Consider the following 22749-nt stretch of genomic DNA (forward strand, 5'->3'; position numbering starts at 1 on the left):
TTAACATCTAAGAAGTTTACTGTCTTAAAATTTAACATTTTAGCTGATTATTCAGCTTCATAACATGATTATTAGATCTATTTTGCATACCAAAATAGATGCCTTGTGAGATCATATATGCAATAAGATGATTTTTTTCCTGACAACTAGCTTGCATTGCCTTATTTATACTCTGCATTTTAGAGTTTACTGAAAATGGCCTGTTTGGAGACTAAGCTGACCAAAGGAAAAAACTAACCACACTTGGGCACTTGCTGTTAACTTTTTTTTGAAGATGCTTCTTCTGCTCACTGTGTGTGAACTGTGATGTAGCACGTCACACGTTTCTGTGTAACCTCATAGACGTATTTCGGTATTTCTATCCTCTGAATTTCTTTCAATGTTAGGTTAGATCTGCGAGAGGTTCTGACTTAAATTTTCTTGTTCTGTGGTGGGCTGAAGTGCATAGGTGAGTGTGCGTGCGTACCTGAACACATACGTCTGTGTAATGCAGATGGCAGGTCCATAGGCCCTTCTGAATATATTTTGTTTTGGTACAGAATTGGCAAGTGGTCTAAAAATTCTTGAGCACAGGATCACAGCTGCCAAAACGCTGCTGCTCTGTAGTATAGGTTCCACCAGTTTGAGGGGGGAGAACCCTCTTGCTCTTTGGCCCTGCTGGACTGGCCCACTGTAGTCAGGGTGTATTTTCCAAGTGAAGCTTGACAAACTGGTTCTTAATTCTCCTGTCCTCTCAGCACTACAGAATTACAAAACTGAAGCTTCACTCTGTTTGATGTGAAGGAAAGTAAGTCTGGCATGACTGGAGCTTGGAAGTCCAGCACATCGATCTCTTATGGGAATTGAATTCTGGATAACACAGCCACAAACAGAGGAGCAGAGACCTGATCTTGAAATAAGGTTTCTTTCACAAAAAATGTAATGGAACTAACTACGCAATTGTAGTTTATTTTTAAAACTGAAATTATGAGAGCAGACAGTATAAGGAAAGAAAGGAACACATCTGCAGCAAGGCTGGAACTTTCTCTGTACCCTTCTAGCGCTATCCCAAGGTATCCTAAATAATCTGTTCACCTCTAATAAGAAATTATGATCTGGATAAAAGCAGAATAAAATCTTCTTTATTTAAATTTTCAGGTCATCACACTAATCACAGAAAGGAGTACGAAGCAGCCTTGATGAAAGGCACAGGCTGTTAATCAGCTCTGTCGGTCCTTCCTCCACATTTCACCAGTCCCACCCACAGACCAGGTGGGAGCCTTGGGCTCATTTCTTGGTAGGTGCACGTTTCTGCAACACTGCTGCACTTGGAAACGGCAAAAGTTTCCGATTTGAGTTTCTTTGTCGCAGAAAACTCTGTTGTGAGGCATTTTCAAGGGAAAATACTGGATTTTTAGAGACCTTTTAATAATCCAGAGTAGTCCAAATTGGCATGCCAGTCCTTCCTGGCATGGGGAGTGTAGAAGCAGAGAACTATTGGGAAAGAACTGGGGCAGGTGAACATATTTTCCTGTTGGGTTTTCTGCACAGGGCTGGACTGACTCGTGGGTGGCTGTATTTTGTATTTATTTTATATCGGCCGGGCCCGGGGCACCCTCAGAGCTCGCCGGAAGTGGCTCCGGGCCGGCAGGGGGCGCTGCGGAGCCTCGCGCGGTGTGGCGGGGCCTGGGGGGAGCACAGTGTGTGTGGGGGGAGTCGGGGTGTGTTTGGCTCGGGGGGGGTGTTTGGGGGCTCGGTGTGTTTGGTTGGGTTTGGGGGGTCCGTGTGTGTGTGTTTGGTTGGGTTTAGGGGGAGTCAGTGTGTGTTTGGTTGCGTCTGGTGGGGGTCGGTATGTATGTGTTTTTTGGGGTTGGTGTGTGTTTGTGTTTGGTCACGTTTGGTTTTTTTTTCATTTTTCTCTTCCGAGAAAGGTTTTATCTCTGTTCCCTTCTTGCATACATGTTTCTCAGCTAAAGGACTCTCACCTGTTTTTTTTAAGAATGATTAAATACAGTCAAGAGACTTTTTCCTCTGGAAGAGGTATGTACTTGTATATACTATGTATTCCTCGGGCATTGTTTTTTCTTGAATAGCCTCACTGATAGGAGTCAACATCATTTATAGGCCTTGGAACTGTATCAGAGGCTCAGCTTACTAAAGACCACGCAAACATCTGTGTGGATCAAAGCAAAACAGACCAGTCAGAGTCAAGGCAATCCTGCTGCAGAGCTAGATGACTGCTGCATACTATGACATTTTTCATTCTTGTTCTTTTCTTAGACCACTTATTATTTTTTAAGAAGATTATTGAGGGGTTTTCCAAATAAATTATTGTCCTGGAGCCTGCCCACACAGGTATCTGTTCAGCTGAGGATTTAAAGGAAGGAATTTCAACATTTCTGTCTCCTAAGGCTTCAAATGCAGCTTTTAAAAAAATGGTACTACTAATGTCAAAAAGAGAAGCAGCAATACCCTGCTGATTCTTTTTTTACTAGTTTCGATAATGGCACGGGCAGGCCAGGCTGTTGTCTTGTACTTTTTCCAGCACAAAGTGAAGAAGTGCAAAAATACTAAAGCAGCAGATTTCAAGAGATAGACAAGGCAAAAGAGGCATCTTCCAGATTTCCCTGCTTGAGATACTTCATACTCTCTTAATTGCATGGTGCTCTGCCTTGTTAGTTTCTTGATACAAACATTTTATTGGAAACTTAGTAAGATTTTTCTATCTTTGAAGACTATGCCCTTTTCATTGTCTAAAAAAGCTAGAGGATAAGGGCTTTAATCTACAGTGGGGATGGAAAAAGACAATTTTTGTCAGACATGTCCTTGTGCCTTTTTTTATTTTTCTGTCAAGCTTTTCACATTCGGCATACACACGTTCTTGATTTTACCACAGAGGCTTAGGATCACTTATCACTCTAATATCCACAGCTGGTATCAGAGGACAAATTTCAGGTAGTTCTATAGAAGTTCAGTGTGTGGGCAGGAGCTTCTGACTAATTAAAGAGGAATGCTAATAATCGTTGGCATTTAGCTGTCCACTTAGCATAGGCAGTAAATGAATGGAGCACAGAAGCAGACTTTTAATTTTTTTACATTGCTTTGTGACTGCATAATCCCTTTAATCCTTCACTATCAGAGGTTTTTATTAATTAAATGGAATCTCTGCAGGCTCAGTGATTCACATTTCAGGGCAAATACGTGTATTTAACAGGGAAAGTTGGCATAGGTCTTAGTGGGTAGGTTTAAAGCAGTTCTTTCAAGGTTATTTTGGAAATGAGTGAAATGAATGTGTGTTTCTTGGCAGTCAGCCACATAGAATCTTCCCTTTGCTGTTTAAGAGCTGAATTCCAGCTTATCAGAGAATTCCTAGTGCAAGCATTAACCGATTTCTCTGTGATGATTGACTGATTCTGACTGGAGGGAAAGCTGTCCCTGGGAATGGGAGTGACCAACAGGAGCAGGAATTAACAAAGGTGAAGGAAGCAGATATCAGATCTTTGTCTTCTGATTTGGCAAGTTGAATGTTTCTGCTACACTGAAACTAAGTAATGGGAGCAAAATACTCTTTCCTCCAAGAAGTCCTGAGGCATATTTATAAGAAAGTTCTGAAGAGCAGTCTGTATTTAGTTGGATACTCTTATTCCTTTGCTTTGTATGCGTCTTTTACGAGTAAGGCTTGTAACAGACAGTACCAACTGGTTACTTTTGAGCAGAGTCTGCAGAAGAGATTTGGAAATAAGAAAAATCTACCTGTGCTTGTCAGAGTGGGATTAGGACCTGTATCACACGGAAAAGATATATATGTGGTGAGCTTGTTCTAGCACAGTCCTGTATTTCTTCTTTATGTTCCTGCTGTGCAGCTCCTTTCCTGTAATGTTCAGAAGAACTATATTCTGGTGAAGGATGTATAAGAGCAGGAGAAGAAATGAGAAGAAACGCTGCAGATCTTTGCAAAGAACAACCCTCCAAATAGCTTTTAGATGCCATTTATGGTCTTAAAGGTCTTTTCCCACCTAATGATTCCATGATTCCTGCTCTCATTCCATCCATTTCTCCATTAGTTCCTGTGACAATCCTCCTTCCTTAAGTTGGAGAGGGTGATGGGGAGGTGTTTCTGGCTGTTAGTAACTGCTCAGCTCTATCCTTGGCCTTTTCAGCTGGGTAAGTTTTTACAAAGTCTAGACAAGATAGTATCCCATCCCAGTATCCATGTAGCTTTTCTAAAAATCCTCTACAAGACAAGCAGGATTTATGCTTAGAAGGAAATAATCCATTGCCAACCACCATATGTGGAAACAGGATAATCCAGGAAGCCTCCAAAGCCATCTTCATTTACTACTTGTTTCTGCCACCATATTCATGTTTTATTTCTATTATGATCTCTTTAGGTGTCTTTAGGAATGACTGGAAGAAGGTGCAGAAAGTTACATAAGGTCGGCTATTAGTACTGCCACGGCACAGTAAATCTGTTCCTGTTCTGTAATTCCCTGAGGCATATTTAAGCATTCTTGAAAAGTACATAATGTTACATGTTACAGCTTCACTATTCCATGTGAGAAGTATGGCGATCGTAGCCCGCCCTACTGATGAGGGCACAGTGAGATGAAATGACAAAAGAATATGTTACTGCCATATCCACTGGATTGCCTGTTCAGATTCCTATACTCTTTAACTCTCATGTGAAAGAACAGCAGCTTCCTTTTCTCTTACTAGAACTTTTAAGTTTGAGGGAACCCTTAAGCATTTCCTGTGCTTACACCTCTACTTCTCTAAGGTAATATGCTTACTGAGGTGTACCACAGCAAGTCAAAATGCTGTATTATTAAGGATGCCTCTAAAGCTGATAATGTAAATGGGGAGTGTGGGGCTTTTACCCTTCTGATGAGATTGTTGCTTGATAAGACAAGTATGGTGCTGAGCTGCAATGTTGCAGCTCCTCTGAAGTCAAGAATGGTTTTTTCCCACCCTCCTTTCATATACCTGTTCACTGTATTTTCCATTCTAGTATAAGAAAAATATATTATGCTTTAGATACTTCAGTAAATTTTGCTTTAGGCATGTATGTACATTTACTTTCTATTTCAAAGTTGCTCTAAAATTTGTATGAAGGTGCACTGAGTAAAGTAGTGTGATACCTTGTTTTTTCTTTTTGTCTTTTTGTCTGCTTACAGGCTTGTATAGTGTTCTCTTCAGGTTAAATGGTTTATACTTGTTCTAAGTGCAAAGTATCAAAATATCAATGTTGTGAATACTAGAAGGATTTATTTAAATGTAAATATTTCTCAGGTCTATAGTGTTGTAACTAAAGGCAAATTGTCTCTTTCACCTCTCCACTCACATTCCTCTTTTTTTCCAGAATTGTGTTTGTTCTAAACCTGCTGAAATTCTTGTGTGCAGGAGAAAGGTGAGCTAAACTAACCTTAGATTTGGTTTAAAACTGACTTAAGTGGGTAATGCAGATATTTTATTTCAGTTTTTAAATGGCTTGTTTCAGTTTGGATTATGTAGCCTGAGAGTAGATGTAACAGTTTTAAGATGCACTATGATAAGTCATCCTTAAATTGAAGTAGGTGTCTTTGTATGGGGTTTTGCACTTGCCAAATCAAATAAAACTTATTTTCTTAATGCAAATAGAACAGGAGAAATTTTCCTTAGTTTCAGCGTGTGCTCAGCTGGCGGTTTTGCTTCATTGAAGCACAATCCAGTTTGGTTCAAAATATTGCAGGAATAGTCTGATGCTTTGAACTGGCAGGCACCCAGGATCTAGAAGGTGAAAGGGAACACAGTAGGTGATATCATAACAAACTCCTGCCAAAAGCATGTTAGAGGGAAATTCTGTTTTCTTTGTAGACGGTATTAACGTTCTTATTTACAGTGAGGGCAATTATAGTATCCAACAGCTGTTTTCATGCCAGTTCCAGGGACAGAAGGATCCTCAGCCATGTGTTCCTGATGCACAGCTAAGACAAAACCTGTGGAACAGAGAACCTTCTCTTACAGTCTCTGAAGAAAGCACTGTATCAGGGAAGGCTTTTTCTTTGCTGAGAGAGGGACTGAGGTAATAAAATAAGACTTTGTATAATTTTATAATGAAATTTACCTTAACTTTTTGTCACCTATTTAAAATGCAAGTGGAGTGGTACAAGTTGCGTGTTTAATACTATTTCCTGTGTTACGTCTCATCAGAATGGACCATCTCCTCAAAGGTTTTTATATCATCAGTGTTAGTATCAGAATGACTGTCAGAGAAAACTATGCTTCTATCCTATGAAGGATCTGATAGAAAGTCTGAAAATAAGAAATCACATTCTGCTTTAAAAAATTATATGATGTGTACATGTTATAGAGGAGCCATTACAGTTTCTGAGTATTTATCATCCAGTACTATCAGGCACAGAAACACCTGTAGAAGAAAGGAAAGTGAGAAACAGAAAACCTTTTGCTGTGAACCTTTTACTTGCTTTAGCCATGCAACTCTTGTAAGAAATTATGGAGCTAAGATNCATGTTAAAGTTGAACTGAAATACCATCCTAGTCCTTTCCGTTTTTTTCTGTAAGGCACTTTTCTTACAAAATGACAAATACAGTTTTAATTACTGATGCCACTACTAAGTATGCCAGGAAATGGTGCTGGTTCTGGAAGCGATAAAAAAGCAGCAGACTCCCCTGCTTTTACTTCTCTTTAAAGAGAATTTGTCTCCTTTTTCCATGCCTTCAGAACTCTGCCTGACATCACTTGGGCCTCCACGCATGGTCTGGCAAAGGCAGCACCATCTGACTTCCAAGAAAAACAAATGGAAACACAAAAAGCTTGCATCTGGCCTGTTACCTCATCCTGGGCCACCTGGGCTGCTTGAGAGTCATCATGGCATTCCCAGTTCCTTTTGCATGCTACATAATAAATTAAATGACTGTCGAGAAAAGAGACATGCACAGAAAGCAGACAACACTTAGAGCTCAAAGAGTTTTCATGGAATCACAGAGTGGTTTGGGCTGGAAGGGACCTTAAAGCTCATCCAGTCTCACCCCTTGCCAGGTGCAGGGACACCTTCCACTAGACCAGGTTGCTCCAAGCCTCATCCAACCTGTCCTTGGACACTTCCAGGGATCCAGGGGTAGCCCCAGCTTCTCCAGGCAACCTGTGCCAGGGCCTCGCCACCCTCACAGGGAGGAATTTCTTCCTAATATCTAATCTAAATCTCTCCTCCTTTAGTTTAAAACCATTCCCCTTTGTTCTGTCACTATCTGCCTGTGTACAAATGCAAGAACAGTGTTCCCTTGTGCTGAAATCACCCAGAGAGGAAACCACCCTTTACGGGACATATTGGTGGGTTTTCATTCTATTTTTTTAATAACATTTACTGAAGAAATAAAATACTTGGGGTTTGTAAAAGGTTAAAAACGGTGTTGCAAATGCCATGACTCAAACATTTTTTTCTCAAGACCAAAGTAACAGTAATTGATCAGAGAGACAGATAGCATCTGATGTTAAAATCTTTCCAACCTCAGTTACAAAAATAGTACCAGAAAGTTATCACATGTAGAGCTGCAACATAGCTAAAGTTTACATCACCTAAAAGATCAAAGCTGAATGACGTAGGGCTGAAGGTGGTGCAGTCCAGCTGCTCAGTAACAGCTATTTCTAAGATCAAGTCAACCACAGCTTCTCAGTGTTTCCACTGCCTCCCTTAAGCCGATCAGTGTAACACAACAGCAGATGCAAGCGATGGAACACTTTGCAGCTCTAGATTTTTATGGCTTCCCCTCCCTGACATATATAAGAGGGTGTGCCAAATTTTGGGAGGAGCTCAGCTCTAGACACAGGAGGAGGGCTGGTAATGGTAAGAGACCGTGTCACCTGTGCCTCTACTATGTGCTACAGATCGCCTTTTTAGCATAAAATACTTTTGGACTGCATGTAAATTGTAGCTCAGGCACCATTAATGAGGGACCAGAAAGCCATTCTGCCCTTCCCTTAGAGCTTTTAAGTGCTGTATTTCTGCATGTAGATCAAGAACCACTTCTTAGAATGATTCTTAGCCCTAGAGAAAGAAAGTCAGCAAACTAGATATTTTTTATTTATTTTTATTTTTTTAAGAGATGGAAAAGGTGCACTTTTTTCTCAGTGGCTGGGCTATTTGGGACTCTGACACTCAGATTCTGATAACCTCTCTATTTACATAAACAGGTTCTTGTTCTGTATTCCAAAAGAAAATTCAAATGTGGTTGACTTGGACAGTTCAATTTCTAGTTCACCAAAAAATCTCTGAATTCTGTGGATTTGCCACGGTCCTGATATTCACCTTGTTCTTCCTCAGGAAAGCGGCAACTGCAGGTGTCATCTTCCTGACTTGACTGTTCAGGTGTGATATGCACTGAAGAAAAAGAAAACAATCACAGAATCAACTAGGTTGGAAAAGACCCCTGAGATCATCGAGTCCAATCTCTGACTGAACACCACATTGTCAACTAGACCATGGCACTGCGTTTTTTGTCCAGTTGTTTCTTGAACACCTCCAGTGACAGTGACTACACCACCTCCCTGGGCAGCCCCTTCCAATCTTTAACAACCCATTTGATGAAGAAATTCCTCCTGATCTCGAACCTGAACGTCCCCTGGCACAGCTTGAGGCCATTTCCTCTTGTCCTGTCATCTGTTACTTGGGAGAAGAGCCCAACTCCCACCTAGCTACAACCACCTTCCAGGTAGTTGTAGAGTGTGAGACGGTCCCCCCTGAGCCTCATTTTCTCCAGGCTGAGCCCCCACAGCTCTCTCAGATGCTCCTCATGGACTTACACTCTAGATCCTTCCCCAGCTTTGTTGCCCTTCTCTGGACTCAATCCAGCACCTCAATGTTTTTTCAAGTGAGGGGCCCAGAACTAGACAGATGTCCTCTTTCCCCATCTTATTTCACCATTCCTCAGTCACAAGTTCAGGAAGTCAGAAAGAAAAAAATCTTCCAAATGATTCTATAATGTGAAATTATTCCTCTACAGCATATAAATCTGATAAAACTAATTTATCATACTTTGTTTCCTCTAATTCAACAGGACCTCTAATGCTCTGTTTGCCATAGCAATGAAAGGAAGACAACATGGAGAAGTTAGATTTTTGGACTGCTATTGTCTCCTGTATTCAGAATTACACTAGAAGATTAAGACCTTATCCCTAGGACAGGGGAGAAGAAGAGAGAGAGAGACAACCCCTCAGAAAACCAAACAAGCCAACTACAAACTACATTGAATGCAATTACACTCCATCTTTGTGCTGAACTCTTGAGCTTCCTCAGCGTTTATTAGCTCTCAGAGGGCAGTGTTGGATTCAGGCTGCCTCTGCACCTGTGTAGCAGCACATCCTGACTGATATCTCCTCTTCTACCACAGCCAGAGCTCCAAGGCACTCACTCCAGGCCATGCGTACTGTTTCTAAGCAGAGAGCACTCGAAAGTGTTATAGCCACGGATGCCAAGGATGGTACTTGAAAGTAATAAACTGATCTGACCCTTGACAGGATCAGCAAGGCTCAGGTGAGCTTTTTCACCTCCCACGAATACTTCACTTGAAGGGATAAGGAAGCAGTTTACAGAACACCCACAGTTAAGTAAGTGCCTTCTGCAATAAAAATTCCAAAACTGTTTTCCCTTCAGTTGTTTCTGACTTACAAGGCCAAAAAAACCAAAGCTATTGCAACTGTCTTTAAAAGACAATTAATGTGGATTCCTGACGTCTCTCTAGTTTCACAAAGAAAACTGAAGAGTGCATTTATCTTACTTTTTTTGAAGACAGCGTGTAGTTTCTTTTTCTGCCAGACACCGAAGCATATGCACAAAGGTAGCAGGAACACTATGCACAACAGCCCAGCTACGGTGAGAAAAATCCTGATAATGTCTGTCTGGAGATCCTTCCCTAGGAATTAAACAACATTCTCTTAAGAGTTTTAACAGAAAAAAATTCTACTGCCCTTGAATTAGCCGACAACTTTGTCTCCCACTCTGCTTCTAGCTAAGTCTGCAACACTGGAAATGCATAGAAGAAAGGACTCTTGCTTTAAATGGAAAGTGAATGTATGTTTCAAAGTAGGTCACAATTCTTTAGCTCTATAAGCAGCATTGTACAATGACTCACCTGACCCAGTGATAGAAAATGGAATTGCAAGCGATGTGGTAGGTAGAGTAGTGACTAAAGTGGGATTAACTGAAGCATGTTTGCAAATGACATCTTTTTCTGCAGTTCCAGGCTCCAGGATCTGGTTTGTAGAGCACCTGAAAGACATTTACAGCAGAACAGGGAAAAGAAAAAAAGCTACAGAAAAAAATCCAGTAAAGTGTAATAGCTGTAGCATTTAGATTACATACTTTGTCCAGTTTTTACAGGAGCCATTGGGCTGATCATTAAAAGTTCCATACTGGCAAGTCTGGCAACCTTCAACAGACAAGGACAGGTAAATTTGTACAAGATAAACATTTAAAACACAACATGTGAAACATTATTTTTGCCTGCTTGTACAATGACTATAATCAACATTCACATAATTACTATTTCATAAGCTGCTCTGAGTATGTAAGATAAGTCTTTCCCTGTGAGCCATGGACCAGTACAGTACTCAGCTACAAAGCCAGATTATTTGGCACAAGATACCACAAACCACGTCCAAGTCAGTTCACAGCTTGGTCTTCCTCATGCCGGTGACAAAGGAGCTGTCATGCCAAGGAAACTAACTGGTGCAGGATTTGAGCCACAGTAAGGCTCAGACTTTGGTGGGTTTGTCCACTGCTATGCTCGCTCCGCACTCCATGCATAGATCTGTTCAGCAGCCGCAGCACATTTTATCTTGCGAGGTCTTTACTCCAGCTGCTTCTACACTATTCAAGAGACTGTGCAGTAAGCGTGTCTAGTGCAGTAAGCACAGGGGCTTTCAGCTGGTGGGGGAAGGTAACCTTACCGCTCCCGGTGCTCTCTTGGCCCACACCACAGCTTCGGTCACAGTGGGTGCAGCCATCGCCACTGCAGCGATATCCGTCCTTGCACGTGCATTCAGCATCGCTTTTTGAGGAACACTCTTTTAAATACTTGAATATTCCTGGAACGGGAAAACGAGTCTTAGGTTACGGATTCGTGCATGCCCAGCGTGATGCAGCAAAGGCTCGGGACCTTTGCTCTTACAAAAATCGGGCTGGTAGTTTCAGCGAGAAGCCCCGCAGACGCGTGGAGTTATTTAGCGTATCACCCCGCGGGCAGGTGCCAGCCAGGGCAGGTGCCGTCGTTGCCACAGGAAGTCATAGAGGGGCTGCCGGTACCTTCGCACTTCCGACAGAGTTTGCAAGCGCTGCGTCCCGCCGCGCTGGAGAAGGTGCCGGCCGGGCACTGCCGGCAGGATGCGCCCGCGCCCCGCCTGCATCCCGCGCTCTCCACGAACGTACCTGGGGGCCGAGACAGAGAGTGGCTGCCGCGGGGCCGCGCCCGGCACCCCGAGCCCCGGCCTGGCCCGGCCCTTACCTGCAGGGCAGTCGGCTACGCACGGCAGCGCGGCCGCGGGCCCCGGGCTCAGCGCCAGCGCCAGCAGCGCCGCCGGCAGGAGCACCTGGCCCGCCTGCGCCGCTGCCATGGGTCGGTGCGTGGCGGCGCGGCTCGCTGGAGTGCGCGCGGGGCGCCGGGCGCCGGCCCTTAGCGGCCGCCCCCGGGGGGTTTGGCTGCGTCATCCCGGGGGCGGCGGGGAAGCCCAGACCTGGCGGGGGCTTTCCAGACCCCACCCGTGGCGCGACCCCCAGGCTCTGCCGGGCAGCGCCCGCAAAGCCCTCTCAGCGGTGCCGGGCAGCGCTCGCGCTCCCCCACTGGGGCTTCCCGGCGAGTCCCGCGCGGAATCCCCAGGAGGCGGAGGATGAGGGAGGCGGGGCCGGCGCGGGCCGCGGCGGGGGCAGACCGCAGCAGTGAGCGGAGATACCGCCTCTGAGACCACATGGCCATGAGGTCGCAGGAACAACCGAGAACCGCAGTCGGACAGCGAGTCCCACCTCGCTCGCGGACCCGCCCCGGACGCGGAAATGCAGCCGCGAGTGAAACGCTACAACCCCGGCAGGATGCAAGCGCAGCCCCGCCCCCTGCGGCTCCCCGCGGCCAATCCCCGGCGCTGGCGCTGACTCGGGGGGGGGTGTCGGAGCGCGGCGGGGGGTGCGGGCAGGGCCGAGGAGAGGACGTGGAAGAGTTGTCCAGAGTGCGTTGTAAATGACAAGTGAACGCGCCTCCCGTGTGTGCGTGCCCGGCACGCAGACGGACAGAGCAAGGACCAGCCTGTCGAGGGTTCTGAGCGGAGCCCTGTGTGGGCAGCACACAAACCATCCTGTGCCGGGAGCTGCAGCCCGCACCCATTCCAGGAGAGCCCCCAGCAAAGTCCTTCCCTGTGACTTGCTCTCCTGTGCGTGACCTGGACTTGAGCTGCTCTGTCGGAGCTCTCGTGAGCCCAGCACCAGGGAACCAGAGCGGGTCTGCCAGCACCTGCGAGCACGGGTTTTACACAATAGGGCTCTGCAGCTAAAGAGCTCCGTTGGCAGCTCTGTCCTTCAAAATACTGAAACTTCTTAAAACCAGAGGCAACATCGTCCTTGAGCCTTGGGCATTTCCCGTGTACCGTGAGCCTCAGGAAACAGTAGTGTTTCGGGTGGACGTTTCGGGTAGAGCCCGGAGAAGAGCAGTGGCTCGGTTCTGCACTCTGTCCGTGCGGGGCTGCCCGAGAAGCAGCAGCAGCAGCTCGGGTCGCGCTGCCGTAGGAGGGTGACGCTGTCACGGTGGTGAGCACCGGACCGCTCTCTGAACCTGCGACCTCAGTGACCGTGAGAAAAGCGGAACGTGTTGGAAACGGAACAGGAGGGCGGGCGAGAAGCGGGGAGGGGCCGCGGCGAGCACAGCGCGGGCGGGGCCGGGGCGGGTTCCCTCAGAGCCGCCCGCGCCCCGGCTGAGGTGAGTTGTGGCTGCTGCTGCTCCGGTCGCGTTGCAGGCCTGGCTGGCGGAGCCCCCGGAGGGCGGCGGGGGGACTCGGGGCCGCCTGCAGAGGCCGGGGGGGGCTCGGCGGCCTGTCGGAGTTGCCCCGCTCTGGCGGCCGAGCAGGCTCGACCCCCCCCCGCCATGCCAGCCCCGCCGCTCGCGGCCTTCTGCCGGCCCTTCTGCGTCAAATGGCGCCGCGTCCCAGAATAAATAGATCAGTGTGTAGGGACCTGGCCTTCTGCACGGCTGGCGGAGCTGGTGAGCCGTAAACACTCCCCTGCCTCTGTTAGCGGGCTCTGTGGTCGGGGCGTTGAAGGGTGTGATTTTTTTAAAGGCAGCCTTCTTAGAGTTTCTGATTCAGCCGTGTGCCACAAGCCACCATCTCCAGAAAGGAACATGTACCCACGCAGGGAAATACGTTCGCTGATAGGTTTGAGGCATGTGCTGTTCATGTGCTGGCACTGAGGAGCAAATGCAAGACTGGTATTTACTACGTGTAGGTAGCTTGTAAAATGAATTGGCTATTAGGTTTGTGTAACATGGTTCTGCCTTCTCAAAAAGAGTCCCTGGTAGCATTTACAGCAGGACAGCTATTTACATATGGACCCACACGAAGAACAGTACTAATGCTCAAGAATTTGGCAGTGTTTTACAATAAATGTCTAAAGGCAGTAAGGGAGAGACTGCATTTTGCTAAATTAGGGGAAAGAGTAAAGGTTTCAGGATAAGGTGCCTATTTGCATCTAAAGAACTAATGAGATAAAGGAATACAAACTATGATGTATTTTTCTTCAATAAAAAGCAAATGCAGTGTTTCTATGTTGTGGCTAATCAGGGAGTCTTTTGCTAATTAGTCAAATTTATATGAAAATTATTTTGCAAAATCAGTGTGTATCTTCAAGACAAGTTATTAAGAAGCTCTAGGTTGTCCTAAAGTTATTACTAATAGCTGTGATTTGGGTATACTTGCTCAGTTGGCTTTGCATTGACAGTACATAAAGTACATAAAAGTAGGATTTGACACTAAGTGAATTAGTCTGCTTGGGCTGGTTCTGCATGCTGCAGGGTGTTTACTGTATATTACTGCATTCTAGAAATAACGTCTTTCTAAATGAGGCTAACAATAGGGAGTAAACTTGAAAATAGATGGAATTGAAGCAGAGTAAGAGGATGGTTTTCTTTCATGTAGGCAACTAAAATGTGCATCACAGTTAATGAAGGGCTCTCAGGTGCTACATGCATTTCTGAATGGAAGGTCCATTTTGTCCTATAAGACAAAAATCTGTCTTCTAGAGGGGTGACCTGTGAAATGCCTTCTCACATCATGGATGCTTTTGCAGACTTCAGTCAGACCAGTATGAGTTAATGGGTATTTTACATGATGTAAAGTAACTTAACCTTCAAATGGAAATTTGTCCCTTCACCTCAACTTGAATTTAGAAGCTAAAAAAAAAGTCTTAAGCCTGGTTTGTTCCATTTGCTAAATTCTGTGGTCTGCTCCCCCATCACACGTGGGCACACACATTTTTTCCCCCATAAAATTGTGAATTACCCAGAAAATCTGTTTCTGATGTTTTGCAAGAGCAGTGGTCAAGTCATTAAGTCACAGGAAACTCTTCATGAGGCATGGTATGTGGAAAATAAATACCAGACATGAGGTCAAAGCTCATGCAAGCCCTTTTTATAAATGCTGACCTGGGTAGGAGTCAGTAGTCTCGGTGTGAGTGAGGGTGTGCAAACTGAAAACAATTCTGCCACCCACCTTGAACCCTTTTCTGGCAGACACAGGTCATGTAAGGTCTTGATTAGGCCAAGCTGCTTCCTTATCTGATGCTGATGTGCTGTGCCTCCCACTGCACAAGTGCCTTAATCTCTTAGTATCATAATGCATTTTTTTTTAAAAAGCTCTTTAGTTAAACAGAACTGCTATGAATATTGATGAAAGCTACTGAACTATTTTGAGTTGGTTTAAGTGAAAGATAATGCAAAAATGCAAATAACTCATTGTTAAGTTTCAGCATCAGGAAGGATTTGTACTAGAACATTTGCTTTCTAACCACATTGTCTTTTTCTACCCTCCTCAGCCCCTCCGTTCACAACCATCTCAGCTAACAGCAACCCCTCAAGATATGGCCTCAAAAAGAGCATTGGTGATTTTAGCAAAAGGGGCAGAGGAAATGGAAACTGTAATCCCTACTGATGTTATGAGAAGAGCTGGGGTGAGTAAACCGACAGTGAAAAATCTCTTTGTGAGTGTGTGGTCAAGGGGAAATCTTTGCCTCAAGTTGATGTTCATTGCTAGGAGTTCAGTGTGTAATTTGTTGTGTGAGGTGAAAATTTCCCCTACCACCTTACTGTTTAGCAAATGCTTGTTCCATGCCCCTACTAAGTATGCTTGACAACTGACATTTGTGCAAAAGGTAGACTTTCAAAGTAAGAGTCCAGTGTGAACTAGAGCGAATGTTTCAAGTAAATCTTACTCTGTCAGAAAACATGGCTACTTCTATGCATAGTAACAGAAAGTACTTTTTTTTCTAGGGGTCTGAAAAGCTCAGTACATTACAGCTCATAACATTATGTAGCTTTTCCTGACCTACTTTTAAAATTCTATTAACTAGAGTTTGGCTGTTGCGATTCCTCATGATGTTTGTTACCTTGCAGCTGTAGTAGTACATCTCATTAGATATGAAAATAATATTTTAAATAAGTACACCAACTTCGCTTGTGTAGAAATGACTAAACTGCTCCCATCACCTCATCACTGTACACCCCATTTTGGCTGTCATAAGAGGAACAAGCTTGTCTGCTTGTTTAGTGAATGTGAGCTGTGCCATGCATATCTATGATGTTATGACCAGGCATCTAAAAGTCAAGGGAGGAAAGTGAACATGCTGTAAGTCTGTTTGAGAGTGGCTTGAGCCTGCAAAGAGACTTCAATTCATTATCTGATCTACTTAGTCTGGGTCTCCTGCATTGTATTATTTGTTTTGTTTATAGCCTGTGGGATCAGATAGTCTCTATATGTCCTGTTTGAAAAGTTGAACTGTTAGAGTTATTTGTCTACTTCAGGTGAATATCACTGATTACTGTGTGTGCTTGGACTTAATCATGGTTTGTGGGAGCTTAAGTGTTCCCTGGGTTGTGACAGCTTTCAGTAGTGCTTTGCTCATTCTGTGTACTATTTAAGAACTAATATAGAAGAAAAACACCCTAAATTCTTGATTTCTCATGATATATTTGTTCTTCTCCTAGATAAAGGTGACTGTTGCAGGCCTAACAGGAAAAGAACCAGTGCAGTGCAGTCGAGATGTCTTCATTTGTCCTGATGCTAGTCTTGAAGATGCCAGAAAAGAGGTTGGTCATCACCTTGATCTAATATAGTGGCCAAAATAGCCTTTCTCACAGCTTCCGAGGTGAATTTGGAAAGCCTGTGCATTACCTTTAGACATATATTGCGTGTTGTGTTAGCTCTATGCAGCAGTTAATTACAGAACTGCACATCCCACTGTGCTCCCCTTCAGTGTTGTCCTGGTTCATAGCATGCTCAGTTCAGACAGAGCTCTTAATTCTGCACAGGTGTTTGTTTTTGCAAAGCATCAACCCTAGCCCTTTATTTTTCCTGTTAGTTGGCCCAATGGAATACCATAATTTGAATCAACTCCAAAGTTCTGATGGGAAGCTAAACAATGTTATAGTTAGACCTGTACAGTAAGGTTCGAGCAAAACCACTTGTCTTTACAATGCATTTGCTTGCTGAAGCTCTTAAATGCACTAGGCTTAAGAGTTAGTTCAGTGGCAGACTTTATCAATAATAGGTTCTTCCTGGAACAGGAAACGGTATTTTATTCTGTAATTGGAACTGGTTCTCTGATCATAAAGTGTTGTTCAGTGGAAGAAAAGGTTATTTTGCTTGTCACTTGAATCAGCTGTAGTGGGCTTCAAACAGTATCAGTCTCTGTTCAACAGAACAGTTTTATCTTTTGTTTGTTTAGGGGCCTTATGATGTCGTGGTCCTCCCTGGCGGGAATCTTGGAGCTCAAAACTTGTGTGAGGTAAAATTCCGGTATTTTAAAAATTCAGAGGCATCTTCATGAGTAGTGGTGGTCTGCGCTTGCTTAGTAATTCTGCAGATTCAGTTCAGCCTCTGAAAGTTCTCTTCTGAATGAATCAGTAAACTAAATATCAATTGTCTGAAGCCTTCTTGTGACTATATAGGTGGGACAACTGGGTAAATTCTTGCATTTGAATAAACATGGAAGAGTGCTCGGTATTGGGTAGGTCTCTGTTCATAGTCATATGAAGATGAAGCAGTTGCAGATGAAGATTGAATTCCCTGAAATATGAAATTGTCCAAAGCCATGGACTCTCTTCCTTTGCTCAAGAATTCTGTCTGTGGTGCAAAGCTGTTGCAGTGGTGGTATAAATACCTTGTGGAAGGCAGGCAGACAAACAAGTCAATCTATCAGATAGGATTTAGATGGTATCGCACAGTTTGTAAACCCTGGAATATGAGACAAATATCCCACATAAATCTTTTTAAGAATGATGGAGACTATTTGGAGGTATCTTATGAATACTCTTTCGTGTTTGTCTTGTGAAGCTTTCAGACAACTTTCTATGTCCGTGGGTTAACCAGCTTTTATGTAGGCCAGGTACTTCCTTGCAGTTCCTTCTGATTTCCTTGCTCTTTCCTTGTGGGGCAAATATGTATTGGTTTCAGTGTTTCTCCTTCTTAATGTTTTCATTGCCCTCTGTCTGAGGCAGGGTGAAGAGGTGTCAGTTGGTTTTCTGTGTAAAACATGTTTATGACTTTGCAATGGAAAATATTTCAGATGTGCTTCAAATAATCAATTCCTAACAATGACTTGTGATATCATGTTTCTTCATACAGTCTGCTGCTGTGAAAGACATTTTGAAGGACCAGGAAAGCAGAAAAGGCCTGATTGCTGCTATATGTGCAGGTGGGTTAACAAGGTGTCCTGCTTTATAAAGCATTTGGATGTTTTGAAGGAGCATGCAGACATTTTCCTGTCTTAGAAATTTGTGTTCCTGTAATTTAGTAGCAGGGATTTGTACTATATGTGCACCCATCAGCATCAGAATTTTTTATAAATTTAATAGCAAAGAAATCTCTAAAATAATTGCGAACACTTATCCTGCAAGTTCTGCTTGGTTCCCAGTTCTTTCCAGTCAGTTGCATTACTGTCTTTAAAATAAAAAGTGAAAGGTAATGTGCTAGGATTTTTTTACAAAATATATGCTTATTCTGATGATCTTTCTGCAAGGACACAGCACTGGCAGAATACCATTGCTGTAAATTTATCTCACATAACTATTCCTGCCCTTTAGCTTCAGAAAGAAGGCCATACATATAGAGTTACAGTCTCCCCCTTCCTCATCTGAGTCATAGCAAAAGATGGACTTGGTTTGAGGAGAGGTTGTCTGCTTACATATTCTGCACAACTGGGTATCCAGGTCATTACTTTGTAAGGTATGTATGTAAAAAAGCAAGATGAACAATTGCCAGTACTCCCAACTGATCTTAGAGGCTGGCCTAGGACCCAAAGCTGAGGATGAGGAGGGTGGCAATGAGTGCATAAAAGGCCATCTAACAGAGTATGTTCGTAGAGTGGATTTTCATTTTTGTTTTCTTGTATGTTGCTGGGGCTTTTTTTTGCTTTTATTCTTCAACAAGGTGATAGGTATGCAGAGTTGTGAACATTCTTGTACTTGGAAATGATAGTCTTCTCTTATCTGTATCTCTTACAGAACAATTCAAATTCATGGTTGCCCACTAAAAGCTTTTGCTGGTAATCAGAGTGGTTAATTTCTTTAGGTATAATATTCTTAGAGCTCATTCCAGCTGAACACAAAGGAGGTTATTTCCTGGACTAAATCCAAAATGAGACAAATGCACAGAACTGAAACTCAGATTAGGGAAATCTTGCCTTCATTTTCTTTTGGAATTCCCATGAGGATTTCCTATCAAATGACTTAACACTTCTTGACACAAACTCAACTCAGGCTAAGAAGGAAGTATGAAAAGAAAAGAGGAAAACTGTTAAAACCAAAAACTTAACAGTTAGCCCATGGTCCGTCCAAAATACTGTTTGGCACACACTTGCGACATGCAGAGACTCGCTCAAATGAAGTTCTACTTGGTACATCTCTAAAGTCAGGATTTAACAAGGTTGTAAAGTAATTGTAGCTAGTTAATGTTCAGACTGAAATGCAGACCTTTTGTTTCTTAGCGTCAAGCAATTTTAAATAAAATGTATTATGTGGAAGTGAAATGACCATTGTCCTCCACTCGTTCCAAGGCAGCACAGTCATGGTAGGACAGTGTGGGAGCTGTAATTGAATGCGAGAGATTATACAGCTTGGTTCTTTTTGAGGCTTTTTTGCTTCAGAGATGGGGCTGGCATCAGTTTTTATAAAAAGTAGTCTGTCCACAGTGAGCTTTGGACCCTTGAGAGCCTAATGCCTGAATATATGTTCTTAGAAGTGTTTATAGCAGAAGACAGTTCCTCACTGGTGCAACTTTTTGTCCTTACAGGTCCTACTGCCCTTCTGGCACATGGGATAGGGTTTGGAAGCAAAGTCACAACACATCCTTTGGCCAAAGATAAAATGATGAATGGAGGTATGTAATGACTTCTATAAGTTTCTCTCCAAACCCTTCTCAGATTTTTTTTTGTTTACCTGAAACCACAATTTAAAGAAAGGAAGATAGCTTTTGTATCTTACTTTGTCTCTTTGAATTTCCTTAATGCTTTCTTGAGTGTAATCAAAATCCAACTGAATATCCTAAGACTGTATTTCTAAGCCCATTTCACCTATTTAATAAACAGGGCTGTATTAACATTCTCATCCTTGGGGAAAATACGCTGCTGCTGTCATGCTAGGAGCATTTATTGCCTTATCTTCTCGAGGCTGAGCCATCATCTCTTGCCCTTTTGGTTCTTTGCCTCAGTGGTCCAAGCAGCAAACCCCAGGAGCACCTTTCATGATCTCCTGGGAATAGGGCTTTGGTTCTGTGAGCAGCTGATGGATCCACACTTCTTTCTCCTACCTAAGGGAAGTGGTGGTGAAATGCTATGAAGTCATTCTGTGAATATTAATGAGTCTGAAGGTGAGCAGGAGATGGCAGGGTTCTTCCAATTTCTTCTGCATGTAATTGGCAGAAAAGAAATTTGTAAATAGCTCCACAAAAGCATTGTGACTTCCAAAAATAAACTCACAGGAACTGACAGGGAGAGTGAGTGCTTCTTAATGAGCTTGTAGAATCAGAGGTGCATTCTCATACTATGTGAATGGAGCTACCAGAGCTCCCTGCAGGCCCTTTTCTTCCCTGAGGACTGCAGGCAGTCGTGGGATGCTTGGAGGCAGGCTGGGCCCACACAGGTGGCTGAGGTGCCTTTGGCAGGTAACCTCTGCTCTTCAGTAGAGCCTGTGGCAGGTGAGTCTGTGCTCTGTGGCAGCTGTGGGCACTGTCCTGGAGACTGACCCTCTTTCTGTTGTGTGTGTCCCCCAGCACACTACAGCTACTCTGAGAGCCGCGTGGAGAAAGACGGGAACATCCTCACCAGCCGGGGGCCTGGGACCAGCTTTGAGTTTGGATTGGCCATTGTTGAAACGCTGATGGGGAAGGAAGTGGCCGAACAGGTGAAGGCACCTCTAATACTGAAAGAGTGAAACCCTGGTGTGGGACAGGAAGTAGGACAAATTTGGATAGAGAGTTTTATCCTCTGTAGGATAACTGTAAGCTGTACTGTTGTAAATACAATTTAATTTTGGGTGAAATTAGCAACTGTACTTACCTTAACTGGGATACCGTAACAAACCAAAGGTCTTTATCTCTGGAAAAAGATCGTTAGCAAAAAGCTTCATCACAAAAAAGTAGCCAGCATCTAATAATCTTAGTTAAGAGAACTCTTGGATGGCATTTAAAAATCACATGGAAAAATGTTTGCTGAGTAAATAAAAATGAAGCGGCCCTGCTGGTGTGTTGGTACTTCATGTGTTTTCTCCCAACCCAGACCTACGAATCCATTTTGCCACCGTGGCTATTCATGTACTGTTCAAAACAACGTCTGTTTAGATTCTCGCACAGTGTGAGCTGAAGTGAGCGCTGGAAAAAGCTCCCTAGGGAGGGCGTCAGGGCCCCAGGCCTGTGAGTGTTCAAGAAGCATTTGGGCAACACTTCTCAGCTATATGGTCTAACTTTTAGGTTGCCCTCTGTGGAGTCAGGAGTTGGTTTTGATGACCTTTGTTAGTCTCTTCCAACTCAGGATATTCTATGATTCTGTGACATAGATTATTAAGTTGTAACTTAGAATTAGTTAAAACAATGTTTAGTTTTTTTTCTGTACAAATAAGGCAAATAACTAGTATTAATTCTAAGACAGTGTGGGACTAAATTAAAAGTGTGAATATTCATACCTTGCCAAGCACCTTAGAGTTCCTACAAGTTGAACATGATACCTTGAAATTTGTCTTCTGTATTAAATGATTGCAGATCCATTGAGCTACTTGAGCAGCTAATAATCAGCATAAATCAGGAAGGTTGGATTTGGTAGCATACCACCAGTAGCAGTGCTTTTTTCTGCTTACTATAAATCGGGACTTGCTACAAGCCTAGCTTAAGTGAGCATATGTCAGTTTAGAGGAGTTGCTGGGCACGTCTCTGGAAGAAGTAGTGGGGCTATATTCCCATGGGCATTAAGAATTTGGCATCAGTTTTTGTCTTTGCTGCCTTTCTTTTACCAAATAATTCTGCTGTTATCTGGCTCTGTCAGCCATCATGCTTTACAAGATGGCTCCTCATTGGACTCTGAAGTTACCACAGCACCTGGAGATCTGGCTCTGCATACATCTGAAGTGCATAATCTGAACTTTAAAAAATTGCTGCATAGGGGCCTTTATGATTGCTTATTTTAATGGGAAACAAGTTCATTCTCAACTACTGCATTTTGGTAATAAAATACATGGATACTTTTGCAAATTTAGAATTTAAAAATGTCTCTATGTTGCTAATATCTACTGGAAGAACTGCTTCAGCTGTATGCTCTGCCTCTTAATTTGTTTAGGAAATATGTTTCTTTAGCTTTTAAATATGCTCAAGATATGCAAAAAATTGTAATCTATGTAAGATTGGACATGTTTGTGTGGTAAATCCGCACGTCTAACTGGTATTGCTGTGCAAATGTAAACCAAATGATGGAAAGATTCTTTGTCCTAGATACTGGAATAATTACTTTGTAAATGGGCATGATTCAGAATACAGGAAAAACTCTGCATTCCTGGGTTGCAGTACTGCTTTGTAGAATTAGAAGGAAAATACTTCCATGCTTGTTTTGTTTTTAGGCTTCCAGAAATATTTTATAAAGAAGTGGCCAAAAATTTGATTATAAATTTCTATTTTTTATTCCAAGGCTGGGATAGTTCAGTTTACAGCAATGAGGTTTTCAATGTGTATATTTGGGCTTTCCCACTCCCATTAAAATGGTAATAGGAAAAACACTCAGAAAAATGAGCTGAGCCCATTAATACATCTGATTAATTTGCAGATTCTTCAACTTTGTTCAGCAAAGGACTCGGTATAAATGAAATATAGTAGTGCTGCTTGCACCACAGTTAGTTACCTTCATAAAGCTGACTGTTCTCAACCTTTTACATTGCAGATGTTCAGCAAACATGAATTTACATGGGTTCTCTCTTTCTGCTAAGGTGTCATTAAGTTGGTCTTTCTGTTAGGATAAGTATATGAACCAAGATTAGGCTAATTTT

At 43.3% G+C, this 22749-nt stretch overlaps 2 protein-coding genes across 2 annotated transcripts in view; both read left to right on the forward strand.

Moving 5' to 3' along the window:
* The window catches only part of PER3 (period circadian clock 3), a 40439-nt gene extending 31897 nt beyond the window's left edge, over nt 1–8542 (forward strand). Inside the window, exons 21-23 of the mRNA XM_017831279.1 lie at nt 5339–5386; nt 5898–6040; nt 8301–8542. Of these exons, the coding sequence (XP_017686768.1) occupies nt 5339–5386; nt 5898–6040; nt 8301–8337 (228 nt within the window). The 3' untranslated portion in view covers nt 8338–8542. The remainder of the gene's footprint in view (nt 1–5338; nt 5387–5897; nt 6041–8300) is intronic.
* Nucleotides 8543–12850: 4308 nt separating this feature from the next.
* On the forward strand, nt 12851–20960 carry PARK7 (Parkinsonism associated deglycase). The gene is made up of 7 exons (XM_017831284.1): nt 12851–12936; nt 15045–15179; nt 16213–16314; nt 16953–17012; nt 17852–17921; nt 19517–19603; nt 20495–20960. Exons 2-7 carry the CDS (start codon nt 15090–15092, stop codon nt 20653–20655), a joined length of 570 nt encoding a protein of 189 aa, XP_017686773.1. The 5' UTR covers nt 12851–12936; nt 15045–15089; the 3' UTR covers nt 20656–20960.
* The last annotated feature ends 1789 nt before the right edge of the window (nt 20961–22749 follow it).

The sequence above is a fragment of the Lepidothrix coronata genome, unplaced genomic scaffold (assembly GCF_001604755.1).
Source record: "Lepidothrix coronata isolate B3197 unplaced genomic scaffold, Lepidothrix_coronata-1.0 Scaffold188, whole genome shotgun sequence".
Classification (NCBI taxonomy): Eukaryota; Metazoa; Chordata; class Aves; order Passeriformes; family Pipridae; genus Lepidothrix; species Lepidothrix coronata.

Excerpts from the sequence above, each read along its gene's own strand:
- PARK7 (XM_017831284.1), top strand. The coding sequence starts at position 15,090 with ATGGCCTCAAAAAGAGCATTGGTGATTTTAGCAAAAGGGGCAGAGGAA. Across the intron at positions 17,013-17,851 it reads GAGCTCAAAACTTGTGTGAG|TCTGCTGCTGTGAAAGACAT; the intron begins GTAAAATTCCGG and ends TTCTTCATACAG. Across the intron at positions 19,604-20,494 it reads AGATAAAATGATGAATGGAG|CACACTACAGCTACTCTGAG; the intron begins GTATGTAATGAC and ends TGTGTCCCCCAG.